The following is an 18,281-nucleotide window of genomic DNA, read 5'->3' on the forward strand; positions in this document are numbered from 1 at the left end:
AATGGGGACTCCCTTCATCCCTCTCTCCCTCATAAACCCAAGCCTGATGGGGGCGAGCACTGCGGCAGGCGGCTAGCCTGCTGGCAGGCAGACAGGCCTTGCCAAACTCCCAGTTACTTCCCAGAAGTTCCAGGGCCCCCAGGGAGAGGCTCCACCCCAGCTGGCACCCCTACAAGCTGGGTGCCCACGTCAGTAGGTCCTCCCGGCTCCCTCGCTCTTTCACCCAGTGACAATAGAACAGGCGAAGGGGCGGGGGCACACTGACCCTAGGCCTGATGCTCAGAGAAGCGTCCGAATGCCTTGGCATCACACCCCTGTTGCCATTTCTGCCACGTCCAGTTCCTGGCAGTGTCCAGGGACGGGGCTCCTAGTGGGATGCTCTTCTCTGTGGCCTCAGTTTCCCATCCTGGTTGCCTTTCTGGGTGATAAATTGGCTCTGAGGCATCGGAATGAGCAATGAGTCAGAGTGTCTAGAGGCCTTGGCCAACTCACGAGGCTTCTCCAGCCTTCATTATTCCAACCATAAAAAATGGAGATAGTCATAATAACGACCTTGTAGGAAGTTTTTGAGCATTAAAGTTTAAAATGTATCTGAAGGATAAGATCTGAAGCCTCAGCGTGTGGTAGGAAGGGAGAGTGGGCCCTGGAGGGCATCTGACTGAGAGTGTGAGGCATGTCTAGGCAGTGGCCACCCTGGACAGGACAGTGGCTGTAGCAGGGCACGAGGCTCTGCGGCAGGGGTGGGGGACTCTGTGGGCAGCCACAGTGGGCATTGAGGCTGCCAGGCAGGCAGGCACTGGGTTTTCCTAAAGGATGGAGGGTCACGAGCAGTCCCAGCTTATGAACAAACACAAGATGACGGGGCAGTGGTGGTGACAGTGGCGTATGTTTCAAACGGTGGGATACAGGTGCCTGACCCCGAGGGAACTTCCTCATCCTCAGGACTACACTCTCAGGCCGGCTTTCCCCCGTGAGATCCGCTCACTGCTTCTTCCTTCCAGAACTCCACAAATTCCAAAGTACTTTCATGTCCAGTCTCTCCTATACTTTTTTTTCTGGCAGCTCCACACAGCTTTTGGGGTCTTAGTTTCTTGGCCAGGGATCGAACCCAGGCCCCTGGCCATGGAAACATGGAGTCTTAATCCCTGGAGCACTAGGGAATTCTCTCTCCTTTACTCCTGACGGCAGCTGTAGCAGTGACGGCCAGGGTAGGAATTACCAACTGAAGCTCACAGAGCAGACCAGAGGGGTCCAGAGAGGGGAACAGATCTGCCCAGGGTCACACAGCCAGCATGTGGTCAAGCCGAGGCTGGTCCATGCCTCCCAATCTGTGTTCAGCCCCAGCCACAGTGCCAGGCTCTCCCCCACACCCTCCGCTGGGGGACAGGGAAGGACAGGGTGAGGAGCTACTCTGGCTCAGGGCCCGCCCAGCTGTCTAGGTGAGTTGTGGTCTGGCTGCCGTGGCCAAGCTGGCGGGCACAATCTGTTCTCACCCTGCTGGGGCCCAGACGGGCCAGGCCCAGCGACTCCAGAGCTCAGCTATCCAGGCCCCTGGCAAGGGATGACACTGTCACCAGCTAGATGCCATAGTTGGGGAGCAGGGGAACCCAATCTAAGAGCAGCCCGCAACCTCACACACCCCAGACCTCCCTAAGCTTTAAGATTCACAGCGATGCCGACTTTACTGGATCTGAACTGTCCACCAGCCCAGGTGACCTCTTGGAAATGTGGAGGAAACCTGGCGCTTCATCATTCAAGCACTTGATATGTACCAGACTCTATGCTAAGTGCCTTATACACATTCTCTCACTTATTTTTCCCCTAAAGCCCTGTGATGCAGGTGCTAGTTATAGCCCCATTTAACAGATGTTAGAAACTAAGGCTAAGGAGGTTTTTTTATTTTTATTTTTGGGCCACCTTGAGTGGCATGCAGGATCCTAGTTCTCCAATCAGGGATCGAACCCATGCCCCTTGCAGTGGAAGGAGTCCTAACCACTGGACCACCAGGGAGGCCCTCCTCAGAGTTTTTTTAAAACAAACAAACAACAAAACACATACATAGTCCATAGCAGAGTAAGGATTTGAATGCAGATCAGACACCAGGGCAGATGATATCCTGCTTTGCCATCAACTCATCAAATGAATTTGGGGCATACCCCACAGGCCTGGCTGGCAATGTGTGTGGGACGGGGGGCAGGTAGGCAGGAACATGACAAGGTCCAGCAATGTCCACTCCCACAGATCCCAAGCCAGTATTAGCTGTTCATATGTAGCTGGGAGCCTGAATGACAGAGCGGGGCCTGGACTTCAAAGCTGAACATTCTCAGTGCCACTCAAGGCAGAGATCACTTCCAGCTGTGAGCAATCCAGGATGGCTGCAGAGAAGAAGCATTTGGTTAAGTTTGGTAAGGCTGAGAAGGGAGGGGAAAATAGAAAGCATTACTTTATTATAACAATCTATTGATAAAAGTAACAAGTATCTTAATAACCCAGTGAAGGAAGCAGGGCCAGGACCAGTAGACATCATTTTACAAATGAGGAAACAAGCTCAGAGAGAGGGAGTAATTTGCCCAAGGTCACACAGCCACTAATGACAGGGCCAGAACTTGTGCCAATGGCTTCTGAGTTTCCATCCAAGGTCCTTTCCCCTCCATGTCTCCAGGTAGACCTTTTCTTTTTTTGGCTGCACTAGTTCTTTGCTGCTGTGCGCGGGGCTTCTCTCGTTGTGGTGAGCAGGGGCCAGGCTTTGCTGTGTTGATCGAGTTCCTCACTGCAGTGGCTTCTTCTTGTTGCAGAGCACGGGCTCTGGTGCACGGGCTTCAGCAGTTGCAACACACAGGCTCAGTAGTCGCAGCCTGCAGGCTCTAGAACACCACCTCGGTAGTTGTGGCACACAGGCTTAGCTGCTCCAACACATGTAGAACCCTCCCGGACCAAGGATCGAAACTGAGCCCCCGGACCAAGGATCGAAACTGAGCCCCCTGCATTGACGGGCAGATTCTTGTCCACTGGACCATCAGAGAAGTCCTCCAGGCAGAACTCTTGACGAAGGCCATGTGATAACTGGCTCAGAAGGAGGCTTTGCCTCTGCCTGGCTCCTGGCTAAGGACTGAAGGGCAGGGTGGGCATGGTATGGGTTGAGATTGCCTGCCTGGTGATAGTAACACCTGGAAGGTTCTTGCTCTGACAAAGGCAACACCACCTCGCCATAAGGACAGACCCTACTTCGGGGGCAGGCACAGAGGATGACCACAGGGCCCCAGACAGAATCTGATGAGGACTGTGGAGCACTAATTCATGGGGGGAGGGGACTGTCTCCTTTCCCCCTCTCTGACACAAGTGGGCTGGCTGCCTCTGGGAGCTCCAGTGGGGAACTATCCCCCAAGCTTTAGCTGGCAGCAAGGAACTCATCAAGGAACCCAGTTTCCCTCCCTTCACATCGAATCCCAGGATGTCAGAACTCAGTAAGTCCAACCTCCTCCCTTATAGTCAAGGAAACCGTGGCCTGGAGAGGACTAGGAACAGGTCCAATGCTCACAGGCAGTGAACTGGAAGCCAGGTCTCCCAACTGGCTTGCCAGTGCTCTTCATGCAACCCGTGACTAAGTTCCCAACAGCAGCATCAGTCAGCTCCTCTTCTGGGTATAGAAAAAGGTAGGGTCTTTGATCAAACAGACTCTAATTTGAAGGCAGGTTGCTCTGCTTCCAAACAGTGTGACCTTGGAAAGGCACTTAACCCGCCCTGCTTCTTCTTTCTCTCTACCGACCCCCAGGGAGTGGTCAGAAAAATAAACGGAAAAAATCATCAGTGAGGAACCAGCACAGTGCCTGGGGACAAGGATGCGCCCGTAACTGTGTTATCTTTTCTTCAGTTCAGTCTTTCAGTCGTGTCCGACTCTTTGCGACCTCGTGGGCTGCAGTCGGCCAGACTTCCCTGAAGGGAAAAAGAGGCCAGACTCCGCACCACCGTGGCAGATGAGGAGAGAGCAGGGGAAAGGGAGGCAGGTGTCTGGAAGGGCAGCCCCATCAGCATGTGCTTTCTCTCCTCTCGCCCCGTTCTCCTCTAGGCTACGGCCACGCGGCACCCAGCACCGATGGCGGCAAGGTGTTCTGCATGTTCTACGCGCTGCTGGGCATCCCGCTCACGCTGGTCATGTTCCAGAGCCTGGGCGAGCGCATCAACACCTTCGTGAAGTACCTGCTGCACCGAGCCAAGAGGGGGCTGGGCATGCGGCGCGCCGACGTGTCCATGGCCAACATGGTGCTCATTGGCTTCTTCTCGTGCATCAGCACGCTGTGCATCGGCGCCGCCGCCTTCTCCTACTACGAGCACTGGACCTTCTTCCAGGCCTACTACTACTGCTTCATCACGCTCACCACCATCGGCTTCGGCGACTACGTGGCGTTGCAGAAGGACCAGGCGCTGCAGACGCAGCCTCAGTACGTGGCCTTCAGCTTCGTCTACATCCTCACGGGCCTCACGGTCATCGGCGCCTTCCTCAACCTCGTGGTGCTGCGCTTCATGACCATGAACGCCGAGGACGAGAAGCGCGACGCCGAGCACCGCGCGCTGCTCACGCGCAACGGGCAGGCGGGCGGCGGGGGCGGCGCGGGCGGCGCGGGCGGCGGGGGCGGCAGCGCGCACACCACCGACACCGCCTCATCCACTGCGGCGGGCGGCGGCGGCGGCGGCTTCCGGAATGTCTACGCCGAAGTGCTGCACTTCCAGTCCATGTGCTCGTGCCTCTGGTACAAGAGCCGCGAGAAGCTGCAGTACTCCATCCCCATGATCATCCCGCGGGACCTCTCCACGTCCGACACGTGCGTCGAGCAGAGCCACTCATCGCCGGGAGGGGGCGGCCGCTACAGCGACACGCCCTCGCACCGCTGTCTGTGCAGCGGGGCGCAGCGCTCCGCCATCAGCTCCGTGTCCACGGGCCTACACAGCCTGTCCACTTTCCGCAGCCTCATGAAGCGCAGGAGCTCCGTGTGAACGCCCCCCTCCGGGGCCTGGAGCACCTAGGAGCACGGGCGGGGTGGTGCGGGGTGGGGGGGAAGGGGGCTTCTGCCCCAGGAGCCGCAGGGGTCTGCGAAGGGACCACCCCAGCCGCCTTCGGCCCCGTGGGGGCGCCCCTACACCCCTCACCACCCTCCCCCTGCCCCCCTTCTCCGACTGTGCCTGCTCGCACCAGCCGGCAGGAGCTGGGGCTCTGAGGAACCCCGGAGTCCCCATCTGCGCCCTGCAAATTCCGAGAAATGTGAAACTTGGGGGGAGGGGAGTCGAGGAGGGAAGGCAGAAGCTGGGAGCCTCCCATCCCTTTGGAAAAATTAGGAGCTCGCCAGTTCGCAGAGGCCCCTGCTGGTATCCAGAACCCCCCAGCCCCTCCCCCCCCTCCTTCCGGAGGGAAATTAGTGTTCCGTGTAAGTGTGCATCTCTATTTATACCTCTGTCCTTCCAGGTCTCCTGCCTTCCCTTGGCTCCAGAAGTCAGGTGTCTTTGTCGAGGTCACCCCCACTCAGTCCCACTCCCCTTGCTCATCCCCAGCTGTGTCTCCCAGTCTCCCACGCCCTTTGGTGTCGTTTTGCATGGCTTTGCAGTTTTGGAGGAAATGGAAACCCAGCAGTCCCTAAAGCTAGTCCCCAGAGGGCAGGCAGATGGAAGCAGGGGCAGGCAGGCTGCAGGAGGGGTGGAGAAGGGAAGGGGCAGGTAGGGGCCCAACAGTCTGCTGGATGGTCCCCTGGTAGATGAGAGCTAACTGGCCTGCAGGCAGACCCAGCCTTCCAGGTCAGACACCACCCTTGGAATCAAACAGAAAACTTCCTCCTTGTGGTCACTGGCTGCTGCTACTAATCACTGACTCAGATCTGAGGAGCAAGTTGGAAAACCCTGTCCTCTCTACTGATTGGTTTGATTCTCACCCTACCCCCCCACCCGCCCCGCCCCCAGTTAGGTCACCAGGGCAGGAGTTCTCACCCCGATTTTACAGATGGCACTGAAACCCAGACGTGTGACGCGACTTGCCCAAGATGACACGGGTAACAAAAGGCAAAGGGGAGCAAGAACACAGGCTGTTTGTCCCGAGTGCTCTTGCCTTCTGACTCCTCTGCCTGCTCTTTGCAAGCAAAGTTCCTGGCCTGCACACCCTGGCATTGGGTGGGCAGCTGGCCCTTAGATCAGGACCAGAGCTCAGGACTGAGCCTGTGCTGGGCTCAGCCGATCCTCCACTTGGCCACAAGGCAGGGCTCTGAGTGGGCTGCTGACACAGGGCAGGACGCTCACCCCCACCCCCACCCCCTGCGCAGTCTCTGAACTTCCCCCTCACAAACAGGGGAATCCTTAGGGCCAGGTAAGCAAAGCTGAGACTCACAAACGAAAAGCCAGGAGCTGGGCTCTAGGAGTCTGGGAATCCGGCAGAGTGGCCTAGAGAGCCACAGGCGTGTCCTCCTGGGACATGGTCTCTGGCCCCACAGACAGCAATGGTACCTGTGTCCCAAGGAGCTAGAGAGAAACCATGGCTGCAGCAAGGAATGGCCCTCCCTGTTGCACCCACTGCCTGCCCCACCTGCGACCTGGAAGCCCAGGTGGAGGGCAGCAGATGGAGGTGAGATCCTAGGCTCTTCACCGTTGGCACCCAGAGCAGGAACTGGGACTGCGACTCAGGACACCATCGAGGGGTGGGTGAGGGGCCTCTCCCCCTCCAGACTACTCCCTCTTACTGCTCCTGTGTCAGCTCCTTAACACTGCTGAACAGGGCCCACCCTGGCATTCAGGGAAGCTGGAGTGGGGGCCCCCAAGGTGATCAGCCCCAGCCCTACCCCGACCACATGCTCAGCCTCTGGGCGCCTCCAGGAGGGAGGAAGTCTGTGTGTGAGTCCTGTGCCAGTGGGGAGGACCTGGCTGCCCAGGTGCCATAGAGAGCGGGGCCCAGGACCTGGGTTTGCCCTCTGTATCTTCGTTGAGGGGTGCCGCGGTGCTGGCTGCTTCTGTCCTGTGTGTGACCCTGCCCTCGAGGGGTCCCGTCCCGTCAATCCCGAGGGAGCCACAACCAAAGTTGCAGGGAGATGGTGGGGAAGGAGGCCGAATGGCGCTCACAGAGTGGGCTGCTCTGTCTCTAGCCGGTCTTTCCTAGTGAACTGGAAGGCCAACATTGCTTCCCTCACCCCTCCCACTGCAGGCAGCCTCTCTGCTTCCCCAATGCCTTATGCCTGGGCACACTGCCACAGAATATGCAATACGTGTGGGTGACATGCCCCTGCACCCACACCCTCACCCCGGGCAGCCCCTGGACCCCAAAGGCCGCAGCTGCCACGGCCTGCCCTCAGCCCCTCCTGTGTATCTGTCTTCACACCGAGAATGGCGCCTAATAAATACTGTCCATGGAGACCAGGCTCAGGCTCAGCTGCCTCTGTTATCATGTACCCTTGGCGCTACTGGGGAGCAGCCACTCCCCCGCCAGGGTTTGCGGACACACACAGCAAACGCAGCTCAGGGGGAGATACATAGAGGGCACTTCTCTTCGAGGTTCATTTTTCTCTGGGTGTGGAGGGACAGCTCAGCCTGGCAGTGGGCCCCAGAACCCAGGACAGACCCCGGAGCAGACGGGCCCTGCCCAGCTGGTGCCAGTGCCTGGAATCAGCTAGCCACTGGCTTCCAGATGTCACTGAGTGTGAGCCACAGTGGCTTTTGACACCACAACCCATGCCTATCTATGTACCTGTCTGTCTATCTTTCGTGAAACCTGTACTACAGCCAGTACACTCTAATGCTTTCTATTCTAGTCCATGTTATAAAATGCTGGTCACAGCCCACTAAATTGATTTCTCTCCCTACTAATGGTTTGCTCCCTGCAGATCGAAATACACTGGAGAAATAAAAGGGGTAGGGGCAGGGGCACCTTAGCCCAGTCCTCCCACCTACCCATATAGGTCACTTGAAAGATACAGAGAAAGACCTATTTACTGGGGATTCAGGAATCAGAGAAAGAAGTGGTGGCACCTACAGGAAGCAGGACATAGCCAGCCTTTGAGGCGCTCCTGGCTGCTCCCTGTAGCTGGGGGAAGGCCCCTGGACCACACTGCTTGGCCTCAGCCCTTGGGTTGGCCACCGCAGAACTCGAGCTCCTGTTGGCTCACCTGCACCTAAGACATCTCATCAAAAGCCAAGGCTTCCTGCCCACAGCCTGTCTGCCTCTATCTTTCTTAGAACAGCTAAGTTAAGAAACAGTGTCATTCTTGAGGTCAGCAGTGACCGATCCAAGATTGCTTCGACTTTCCTAAGCAGTTCCTACAGAACATAAACTTGCTAACCCTTGCCTTCCTTTCTTCATTGCCTAGAGCAAGATCATCAGAAGTGGAAGCAATGCCCCAGGGGCTGCATTCGTCCTAGTCTTCCGAGGGGTGATCTGAAAGGCGGCAGTGCTGAAACAGCATCCCAGCCCCTGCCCATAGCTCCTAATGGCTTGGAACAGCCTGTGGCCCTCGCGCGGGCTCTTTTATCTCCAGATGATGCCTCCCTCACCCTCCTCACTTCCACCCAGCCTCTGAGGCATCCTGCACTAAAAAGTATATGTACAGCAAAACAAAAATAGCAAAGCAGCACCACAGAGCAGGGAGGGGTATAAAAATACCACGATTTCGCCTGATGTGGTGCCTCAGCACTGGCCTCAGATGGAGACCGAAGCTTCCTGGGAGCTAAGAGAGAAAAGGGGCTGCAACGGAAACTTCCCAAAATGAGTCCTGTGGTGTGCCTTGTGGGAAAAAGGTTTCTTGGTCAGATGACCCCGAGGGGTGGGGCAAGGAAAAACACTGCTCAAGCTTGGAGCATCCCAAGACATCTTAGCTCAGTGAAGGTTCTGAGAAGCCTGGCCCCAGACACAGCTGTTCACCTGGGCTCCATCCAGTGCTGCCCAAATGTACTCACAGCAGCAGCTCTTCTGTTTGCACGGCATCTCCTCATACCCTGAGTCCCACAGAGCGCACTTTGGGAAAGCTGACCTAGTGAAATCTCTGTCTGATGAAGGGAGAAGGTTGACCTTTCCCCCTCAATAAATTCCAAAAGGAGCTTAGCTTATAACTCCTTCTCTAACTGAAGGCCATGGCATTATGAAATACATATTTTATTCCCGATTATGCATCAGCTCGAACCAAGGCTTGGAGCAACTCATTTGCCAAGATCAGGCAGTGGGTTGGTGGCAGAGTCGGGATTTGAGCCCTGGCCTCTTGGCTAGGAAGGGCATGGTCTCAGCTAGCTCATTGCATCCTGTCCCCAGGGCAGGCCATGTCTTCAGCAAAGGTTTGGCAGAAGTTAGAGCTGTTTACATGTGTCCAAAGCGCTTCAGTCATGTTGGACTCTTTGCGACCTCATGGACTGTAGCTCGCAGGCTGCTCTGTCCATGGAATTTTCCAGGCAAGAATACTGGAGTGGGTTGCCATGCCCGCCTTCAGGGCATCTTCCCCACACAGGGATCGAACCCACATCTCTTTCGTCGCCTGCATTGGCAGGCACGTTCTTTACCACTAGTGCCACCTGGGAAGCCCATTGAGCTGTTTAGGACATGTGGTTTCTTATTCGGAACCTTGGTGACAGGAGGCCATAACTTAAAAATGTCTCCCTTCAAAGATGACGGATCCTGATAGAGCCAAGAAGTTCGGTTCCACCTCAGGTTCTCACACGCCCACAAACAGAACCATTTAGCTCTGTTTTCTGGCTCAGCACTGCCCCCACAAGGCCGACAGGTTTACCACAACTTATCTCAGGAAGCCAAGGGCAGGGAAGGGGTGTCTAGGGCCAAGGAAGGACTTCAGAACAGATACATTGTCAGAGCAAAAGGCAACAGCCCCACCCCAGGGCACACCTCGCCATCTGCACTGAGTAGCAGGAAACTGAAGCCCCCTCTCAGGACCGAAGTTGAGTTCAAGCTAGAAGACTGAGACTCTGTTTCCTGAGGGGCCCTTGAATTGCCCAGTGTGTAGTGGACACAGTCCCCGGCTCTCGCCCAGTGATACTAGAACAACAGCCTCAGGCACTGCCATCACCTTGATCAAAGATTGCAAAGAATCACATACACACATGCACACTCCTCTAGATTTTCAGTCCAGCTCCTCTTTTCAGAGGAAGGGAGGAAGTGATTTTGGTTCAGAGAGAGGAAGTGAGACACTCAAGGTCATGAGGCAAGATAGCCAGGACTGGAATCCAGATGTAGTCTCACTTTCCACACCCCCTCCCAGACACCCACACAGAGTAAGCACCCAGCCTTCCCTAACTCTGATTTCAGATGAAAGCTGCTAATCTCCGAGGTTGAGTCACTCCAGTGCTGGCAGTTTCCCACATCTACATCTGGACAAACACCAGGAGACTCACACCCCTGCCCCTCGTTGCCCAGCTGCAGGGAAGGGCCTTGTAGGTGGTGCACCCCCACCCCCCCATAGGATGGGGGCTATGATGGAACTGACATGATCTTCTCCATAATTTTCTCTGGCCATGAACTCCCCGAAGTCCACACAAGGGGCATTTTCCATGTACAAAGCCCTCTCACTTCATTGTCTTATTGGCTCATTGGACAACTCTATGATTTAGGTGAGGATTAACATTTCCATTTTACAGATGATAAAACTAAAGAAAGATACAAGGTCCTGAGAGCCCAGACTGTTCCATATTCACTTCCATATTGAAGGTGGATGTGCTGGGTGAGGGCTCCTGCTTGGCCCCAGTACTTCTGGGCCCCAATTGTCCCCCAAAGCATGCCAGGCTGGTTCCCCTGGGCTGGAGAGCCCCAGGTGGAGGTGGCTCACAGAACTCGTTAACAGAAGGAGACAAGGAGTCCTAAACATTTTACCCACTTCACTTGAGCAAACTCTACTCAGAGCCCTGGATTTTGGATTAAGGGCAGCAGAACACCCTTAAAAACAGCCCCTGCCCTTCACCTGGAAGGGCCAGGGGCTCCCTGGGAAATGGTCATGCCTTTGACCCAAGCCATGTCCCCAAGTCAACACACTTCCACAGTTCTCATTTACTGAAGAGGGAGCATGTGAACAGGTCATCCCTGACCACAGAATATGTTGGTCTGACTACCAGATTGGAGTGGTAGCAAGAAGGCCTAGGTCCCTGGGCTTGTTCCAGACCCAGTGTCGGGGTCTGAGTGGTCCTGTCCTTCCAACTACACAGGTTTAACTAGGGAGAGAGACTGAGGCTGCCGCTGGGGCAGGGAGCCTGGCCGGCTGTGCTGTGCTCTGTCCTCACCTTTGTCGTAAAACTTCTCATTCTGCCCTCATTCCAGGCCACAAGAAGTTCCAAGGAGAATTTTGGCTTCCAGAAGGTACTGTGCCAACTCTTCTCCAAAGGTAAAGGACATGCTCAAGAATCAAGGGTTTATTCATTAATGAGTGTCTACTGTGTACCCCTGAATTGACAGATCTCACAACCACCCTGGCAGACAAATGCTGTTACCCTCCTTCTGGTAGATAGGAAAGGTAAGACTCAGAGATGTTAAGTGACTTGCCTAAGGTCACAAGGCTCAGTTTAGTCACTCAGTCATGTCCGACTCTTTGCAACCCCATGAATTGCAGCATGCCAGGCCTTCCTGTCCATCACCAACTCTCTGAGTTCACTCAAACTCATGTCCATCGAGTCGGTGATGCCATCCAGCCATCTCATCCTCTGTCGACCCCTTCTCCTCCTGCCCCCACTCCCTCCCAGCATCAGGGTCTTTTCCAGTGAGTCAACTCTTCACATGAGGTGGCCAAAGTATTGGAGCTTCAGCTTTGGCATCAGTCCTTTCAATGAACACCCAGGACTGATCTCCTTTAGGATGGACTGGTTGGATCTCCTTGCAGTCCAAGGGACTCTCAAGAGTCTTCTCAAGCAAGACAGTTCAAAAGCATCAATTCTTCAGCATCAGCCTTCTTCACAGTCCAACTCTCACATCCATACATGACCACTAGAAAAACCATAGCCTTGACTAGACGGACCCTTGTTGACAAAGTAATATCTCTGCTTTTCAGTAAGTGGCAAAGCCCCACCCAGGCATCTCTGACAATACTCAGTGCACATCCCTGCCTGGAAGGCCTCTAGTCCAGCCTCCCCACAAAACAATAATCCCCTCAGCATCTTACCTACCAGGCCATCCGGCCTCGTTTACAGGACCTTTGCCCTCTGAGGCAGCCCCTTTATTCACTGAAAAGCATCTCTAATGACCATATGGAGACATTGGCCATATTCTTTCTATTGAATTCTTCCTGTTCAAGAACAGCTCCCCACACGGACAGGTACCTCCCAATCTTCTCCAGGTTAAACATCCTATTCTTTCATCCACACCTCCATAAACAGTGCATCTAGACCTCTCATCAGCCCTTCTCTGGAAGAGCTTTGGGTTACTTCTTCCCCAGGAGCTTGATCTGCCTTGGGTGGTCCAGCCACACAGAGGTGATGACCCTCCCCTCCCTTGCTCTGGATGCCCCTATTAATGCAACTTAACAGCACATCTCACATGTGGGCAGCTACCTCACGGTGAGCTTGCAGCCCACCAAACTCTCCTGGAGCCTGTCGTGTGAACCACTGTGGCAGACATTATTGTTGCTGTTTAGTCCCCCAGTCATGTCCGACTCTTTGCAACCCCATGGACGGTAAGCCCCCCAGGCTCCTCTGTCCATGGGGTTTACCCCCCTGCCAAGCTCCTCTGTCCATGGGATTCTCCAGGCAAGAATACTGGAGTGCGTTACCGTTTCCTTCTCCAGAGGAATCCTCCCGACTCAGGGATCAAATCCACTTCTCCTGCATTGCTGGCGGATTCTTTACTGCTGAGCCGCTGGGGAAGTCCTGCGGCAGACAGTTCTGATTACCTAACCAAGAGCCATCCCTGCGCCCTTCCGCCTTGAAGGCAGAGGGAGACATTCCTCGGGTGCTCACCCTTCCCCAGCCCCAGTTCCAGGAAACAAGCCAGTCTCAGAGACCTCAAGTGTCTTTCCAAAGATTGGGTTAGTATGTGTGTGTTTCATTCTGATTAGTGGGTTCTTCAGAGGAGTCTGCTGGGGGCTACTGGGAGAGGCTTTCCTAAAAGAAATCCTGGAAGAGGAACTGCTGCTCTACTTTGATCGGACTCTGCCAGGTCTGCGTGTGATGCCTACAGTCCTGGCAGCCATGAGAGAAGACCTTGCGGGCACAGAGAGGCTGGCAGAAGGAGCAGACGCAGAGCTCATCCATCACTGTGACAGTGAGCAGCCCCTGGAACCCCTGACCTCAGGCCATCTTGTCACAGGAGGCCGAAAGTGTAAGTCCCAGATGGATTTCCATCCCTGGCAGCTGAGAGCCCCATAGCCTGCAGGGTTATTGCACTGTCTGAACCTGGTGGATGTTGTTTTTCCTGCCTTCATAGCCTTTAGCAACAGTAGCCTGCTTCTTCCATTCCTGCCTCTTAAATAACAGCTGGGGCCAATCCTAGAGCTTTGTGGTCACTCTTGGGTTTAAGGAAGTCCCAGTCTAGTCTAGTTCAAAATTTTAATCTCAAATCCATTCTAATGCTTGTATTCTCCCTGTTCCCAGAATAGACCATCCTTCAACTGAAAGGATTTAGAAAGGGAAGGAGGCATGTTTTCCCCACCCCCTCCTTCTATTTCTGGCCCTTCCACAGCCTCAGACTGGAGTGAAGACTTAGAAAGACAATGGAAGCCCAGCGGGGCCTGGCTCCCAGTGCTGGCTTTCGAGGGCCCCTTTGGGGCCTTTCAGAACCCACACAGGAGCCTCTTCAGTGCCCCCTCCCACAGAAGGCCAACCCAATGTGTCCTCAGGCTCCAGCCTGCGGGGGTCCCCCTGAACAGAAAGGCCAGCCTCCTCTGGCCCTGCAGCCTGCCCTCTTGGGGGAATCTGTAAAAATCCAAAGGTGGCCCAGCCATCTTCCAGTGTCCCCTTGGCCCACCGGACACCCACCATGCCAGACAGAGGGAGTGCGAATGGCCCCCAGGAACTCCTGCCACTTGTCCCCAGTGTTTATCAGACTTGTTCAAATAAGCAGAAGATGGAAGAGCAAGTTCCTGGCTAAGTAGATATTTAACCTGGGAAGAAGATGCCATCTCTCCTTCCGGTAGTCTCTGCGGCTCCAACCTGGCCAGGCTGGGGAAGAGGGAACCACAGCATTCTCCCCCAGGCTGACAACTCATAACTAAAGTGAGCCTCCCTCCTGACCCTGATTTCCTGCTTATTTATCCAGGCCGGGGAGGACTGAGAACATCTCTTTGTCCTTGACCGTGCATATGCCAGATAGCAAATGCCACGGTAAGAGAAACAGTTAATGCCTGCTATGTCCCTTTCAAGCCAGGTCTCTCCTGTACTGTAGCGAAGCAGTTGCTTTGCTTAATGTTGGTGTAAGATCTCGCTGACTTAGCACTACTAGAATCTCATCTGGTTGGTGTCAGGCTTTTGATGATGTTCTGGATGTTGAAGCCTGGTTCCACTATTAAATCTATTCCCGCTCTCTCCCAGCTCCATATCGCCCACAGATTCAATAATCCAGCTTCCTATGCTATTATTCAAGGCTTTGATGAAAATATCAGAAGAGAACAAAACCAAATCGAAGACCTTTCATTGGGGGTGACATTTATTCCAGCATGTTCCTCATGAACTGTTACTGACTCCAGCTACTTACCGCTTCCTTTTATCTGTGCTCTAAAATTGTCTGTTTGATCATTGCTCACAGGTGATTGGGCTCTCTAGTCCATAGCTCTCTAGTCTCCTGGGATGTCAGTGACCTGAGCTGAGGATTTGGACTTGCTGAAAATAGCAGGTGCCTCTTTGCTAGCTCAGCCTTCACCCCCTTCCCCCACTACTTCATTTGGGCATGTTCGTTTAGCTCCGCTTTGCCCAGCCACATCTCAGCCCCAGCTCCGGGCCTGAGTACCACTCATCTCCTCCACTTCTCACTTCTTGCCTCAAACTCAGCTCCTCTGTCAGGCAAACTGGTCTACCCTTGAGGGGAGAGGCAGGGGACAATCACTGGAGTACTTAGATGACCTAGGAGCTGGAATCTGCTACAGGAAGCCACTGATATCCAGGTCCCTTAGGTCAGCTGGGGCTGGGGCAGGTGGAACACAGAATATTTATTAAGTAAATGCCAGGAGCTGGCCTAGATGTGTTACCGGATCCTTATCACATCCCTCATCACATCAATTATCTCCATCTCCTAGGTGAGGAGAGGAGGTGAGGGAGGTCATATCATTTGCCTAACGTCACCTAGCCAACCAGCAAGTGGCAGAACCGGGTTCTGACCCTGGGTTAGGGCTTCACCTTCCACGCCAGCTACCACACCCTCTGGGTAGCTGTGCCCACTCTGTTTTCTCACCTTCCCAGCTCCACTCCCAGGAAGTTAGGCACCGGTGGCTGCTTCAGCAATCTCTGGAAGACAGGGCCTGAGCACCAGCCTTCTGGAGCCCCCAGGAGGGAGCCGCAGGTTGAGGGCGAGAGGAGGAGAGAGGAGGGGGAGGGGTGACATCAGGCTGCAGGGACGTGAGCGAGCTCAGTGTTCCCAAGACCCAAATGATTGGGGATTAATCTCCAGATCTGGCGCCGCAGATGCGTCCTGAGTCTGTGGCCGCCCCACCCCCTCCAGCCCACTGGGGTGAACAGATGGACAGACCCCTCCCTGGGTCTAAGTAGGGCACTGCAGAGGCTGCTGGGAGGCCGGGAGGGAGAGGAGGGGCAGACCCAGCTGCACCTCCCTAGCCTGAGCCCCCCACCTTCCAAAGCAGGAAGACCCAGCTCTCTGAGGCCCAGCTCTCTGCTGCCAGTGGTGAGGGGCACTCCACACGAGGCATAGACTTCAGTCCCAGTTGAAGAACAGGGATGAGCACTGCAGGGGATTCGTGCACAAGTCAGGCGGGCCTTTGCAACCTCCTTAGCCTGAGACCACAGGAGCTGATGAGGAATGGGAGTTTCCTCCTCAGAGCTCTAGAACAGGGCGAGGGTGGCAAGGTGCCCAGAGTTCCCATCACCGTGAGCACAGCAGGGTAGGGCAGGCCCTGGGGGACCGGGACAGTGCAGACACAGAAACACAGCAGCTGTGGGAGCCAGAGGCACCCTAAGACCCATGAGTCCTCATTATGTTCCAGAAGGGAACACTGAGGCTCAGCGGGGAGGGGGGACCTGCACGCAGGGAGTGGGTGACAGAGCCGGGGGGCTGCCAGCTCCCTGAGTAGTGCTGCCTCCATATCAACACAAGCTGCTGAGCTTCATTTCTAATAGCAAAACACAGGAACAAGCCAAAGGTTCACCAGCAGGTAGATGGATAAACCAACCGGGTATTTCCCTGCCGAGAACTAGTGACCACTCAGCAACATGAAGGGATGAGCCCGTGTTACCTGCAACATGAATGCACCACGATCAGCTGAGTGACAAAAGTCAGGCAGAGAGGACACACTGTAGAATTCCATCCATATAAAGCTCTGGCAAGTGTAAGCTGACCGCGGGGATCGACATTCAGCAGATTGATGGTTTACAGTGCCAGGAGGGGCACTAAAAAGGAGCCCAGGAAAGATCCGGGGTGATGGATATTCACTATCTTGATTTCGTGCCGATGGCTTTGCAGGTACATGCACCTTCCAGGGGGAGGAAAGGGCAGACGCGGGGCGAGCTGGCCAGGGAGGGGATGGACACAGAGCAGAGCTGGCCCTGACTGAGCCTGGAAGGAAGGCTGAGATGTAGCCAATGGCAAAAGAAACGGCGGGAGCTTGAATGAAGGCTCAGACAAGGCAACGCTCTCAGAAACTTCCAGAACACCGGAAAGAGCTCAGAGCTACCTTAGGTAGGGGAGGGTATGGGGTTGAGGAGGGGAACTCTGGGTCTGCCTCCTTCATGGTTAGATCTCTGGAGCCTAACAAGTACCTACAGTTAGCAGGCATCAAAAGACAGTCGTGGACTTGTGACTGGGAAGAGAAAAGAGGGAAAAGAGGAGGGGAGTGAAAGAGAGACCCTGGACACATCCACCAAGCTGCAGTGTGTGGCTGTATTATCCCACAGGCAGCAGGGAGCCAGGGGGAGTTTCAGAGCAAAGGAACAATGCACATAATTTAGAGTTTCCAAAAATATACCTGGAAGCAAAGTGCAGGGACCTCCCCCCACTCCACCCTGACAAATACACCTGCTCTCAGAAGGACTGCTCCATCTCTGTACCAGCCTGATGGGGGTGGTTGGGGCACACAGCAGGCCCTTCTCCAAGAGCTGGAAGGGCCCCAGATCCCCAGCTGCTCTTCCAGAGCTGAGAACAAGCTCCACCCCTTGCCTGCCAGGGAAGCCAAGGAGGGCCTGTGGCATAGCTGGAAAGGGAAAAGATTTTCAAAACCCTGTGCTGGGATCTCCCTGGCTCTCCTTGGCCTGACGTGTCACATGGGCTGCTAACCCACAGCTCAGCTCTTCTAGCAGCGGCAGCAGCCCCAGAAGCCCAGCCTCCAGGGCAGGAAGGAGGAACACAGGTCTGCAGGGGTGTGCTGAGGCCAGGAGGGGCAGGTACCACATGTCCACTGGGCTCCTCTACCAGCCAATAGCTAAGGAAACTCAGAAGGCCCAAGTGGGTCCCCCAGGACACCACCTTCCCCAGCTCTGTGCAAATTGAATGGGCTCTCAGGATGTTGAGCCAGCTGTCTGCCCGAGACCAGACTGCTGTCACCCTGTTTTCAATTCAAGCATCAAAACTGAGCAGCAGCTGCCTGGGGTGTTAAGATGAACCTTGTAATCTACCATACCCGGCACAGCACTTTACAGTTGATCCCTTTGTCTCCTCTCTGAACCTGCGAAGCAGTCAAACCCTACAAATAAGGATTGCATGCTTCAGCTCAGCCTGCGGACTCTTCTAAAGTCCCACAGCTGAAACGCTTAAGATGAGGGAGCTTTAGCTTCCAAGCCAACCTCAAGAAAGGCCCAGAAAGCATGAGGACAGGATGGATCTTCACAAGGAAATTTAGGGATAGCTCAGGGTAGGACCGAGCTGTCCCAGCCTCGTAGGTCTGCCATTACTGAAAGGCCCCAAAGGGACCACTTTATCCTGTCCCTCTTTTGTAAATGAGACTCAGTGCTAAAATAGTGTGTCCATAGTCATACAAGGAAAGTGGCAGAGCCAGGATTGGGCTGAAAGGCCTCTCTGGATTTAACAGTTGTGGAGAGCATGTCTCTCTTCCTTCCTGTTGATTCACAGGGAAAAATCTGACCCTCACATATGGACAATGTCCCATGTCACCAAGGACGCACCGGGAGCTGCCAGGGAGTCAGTGTGGGCCCAGATCCCTTCTTAAGCAGGGCCGTGA

The 18,281-nt window shown here is 54.8% G+C and overlaps 1 protein-coding gene across 1 annotated transcript in view; it reads left to right on the forward strand.

Moving 5' to 3' along the window:
• KCNK3 (potassium two pore domain channel subfamily K member 3) overlaps positions 1-7,388 on the forward strand; it is a 39,124-nt gene extending 31,736 nt beyond the window's left edge. The window contains exon 2 of the mRNA XM_069580265.1: positions 4,067-7,388. Coding sequence (XP_069436366.1) covers positions 4,067-4,992 — 926 coding nt within the window. The 3' untranslated portion in view covers positions 4,993-7,388. The remainder of the gene's footprint in view (positions 1-4,066) is intronic.
• The last annotated feature ends 10,893 nt before the right edge of the window (positions 7,389-18,281 follow it).

This window comes from Ovis canadensis, chromosome 3, assembly GCF_042477335.2.
Source record: "Ovis canadensis isolate MfBH-ARS-UI-01 breed Bighorn chromosome 3, ARS-UI_OviCan_v2, whole genome shotgun sequence".
NCBI classification, from domain to species: Eukaryota; Metazoa; Chordata; class Mammalia; order Artiodactyla; family Bovidae; genus Ovis; species Ovis canadensis.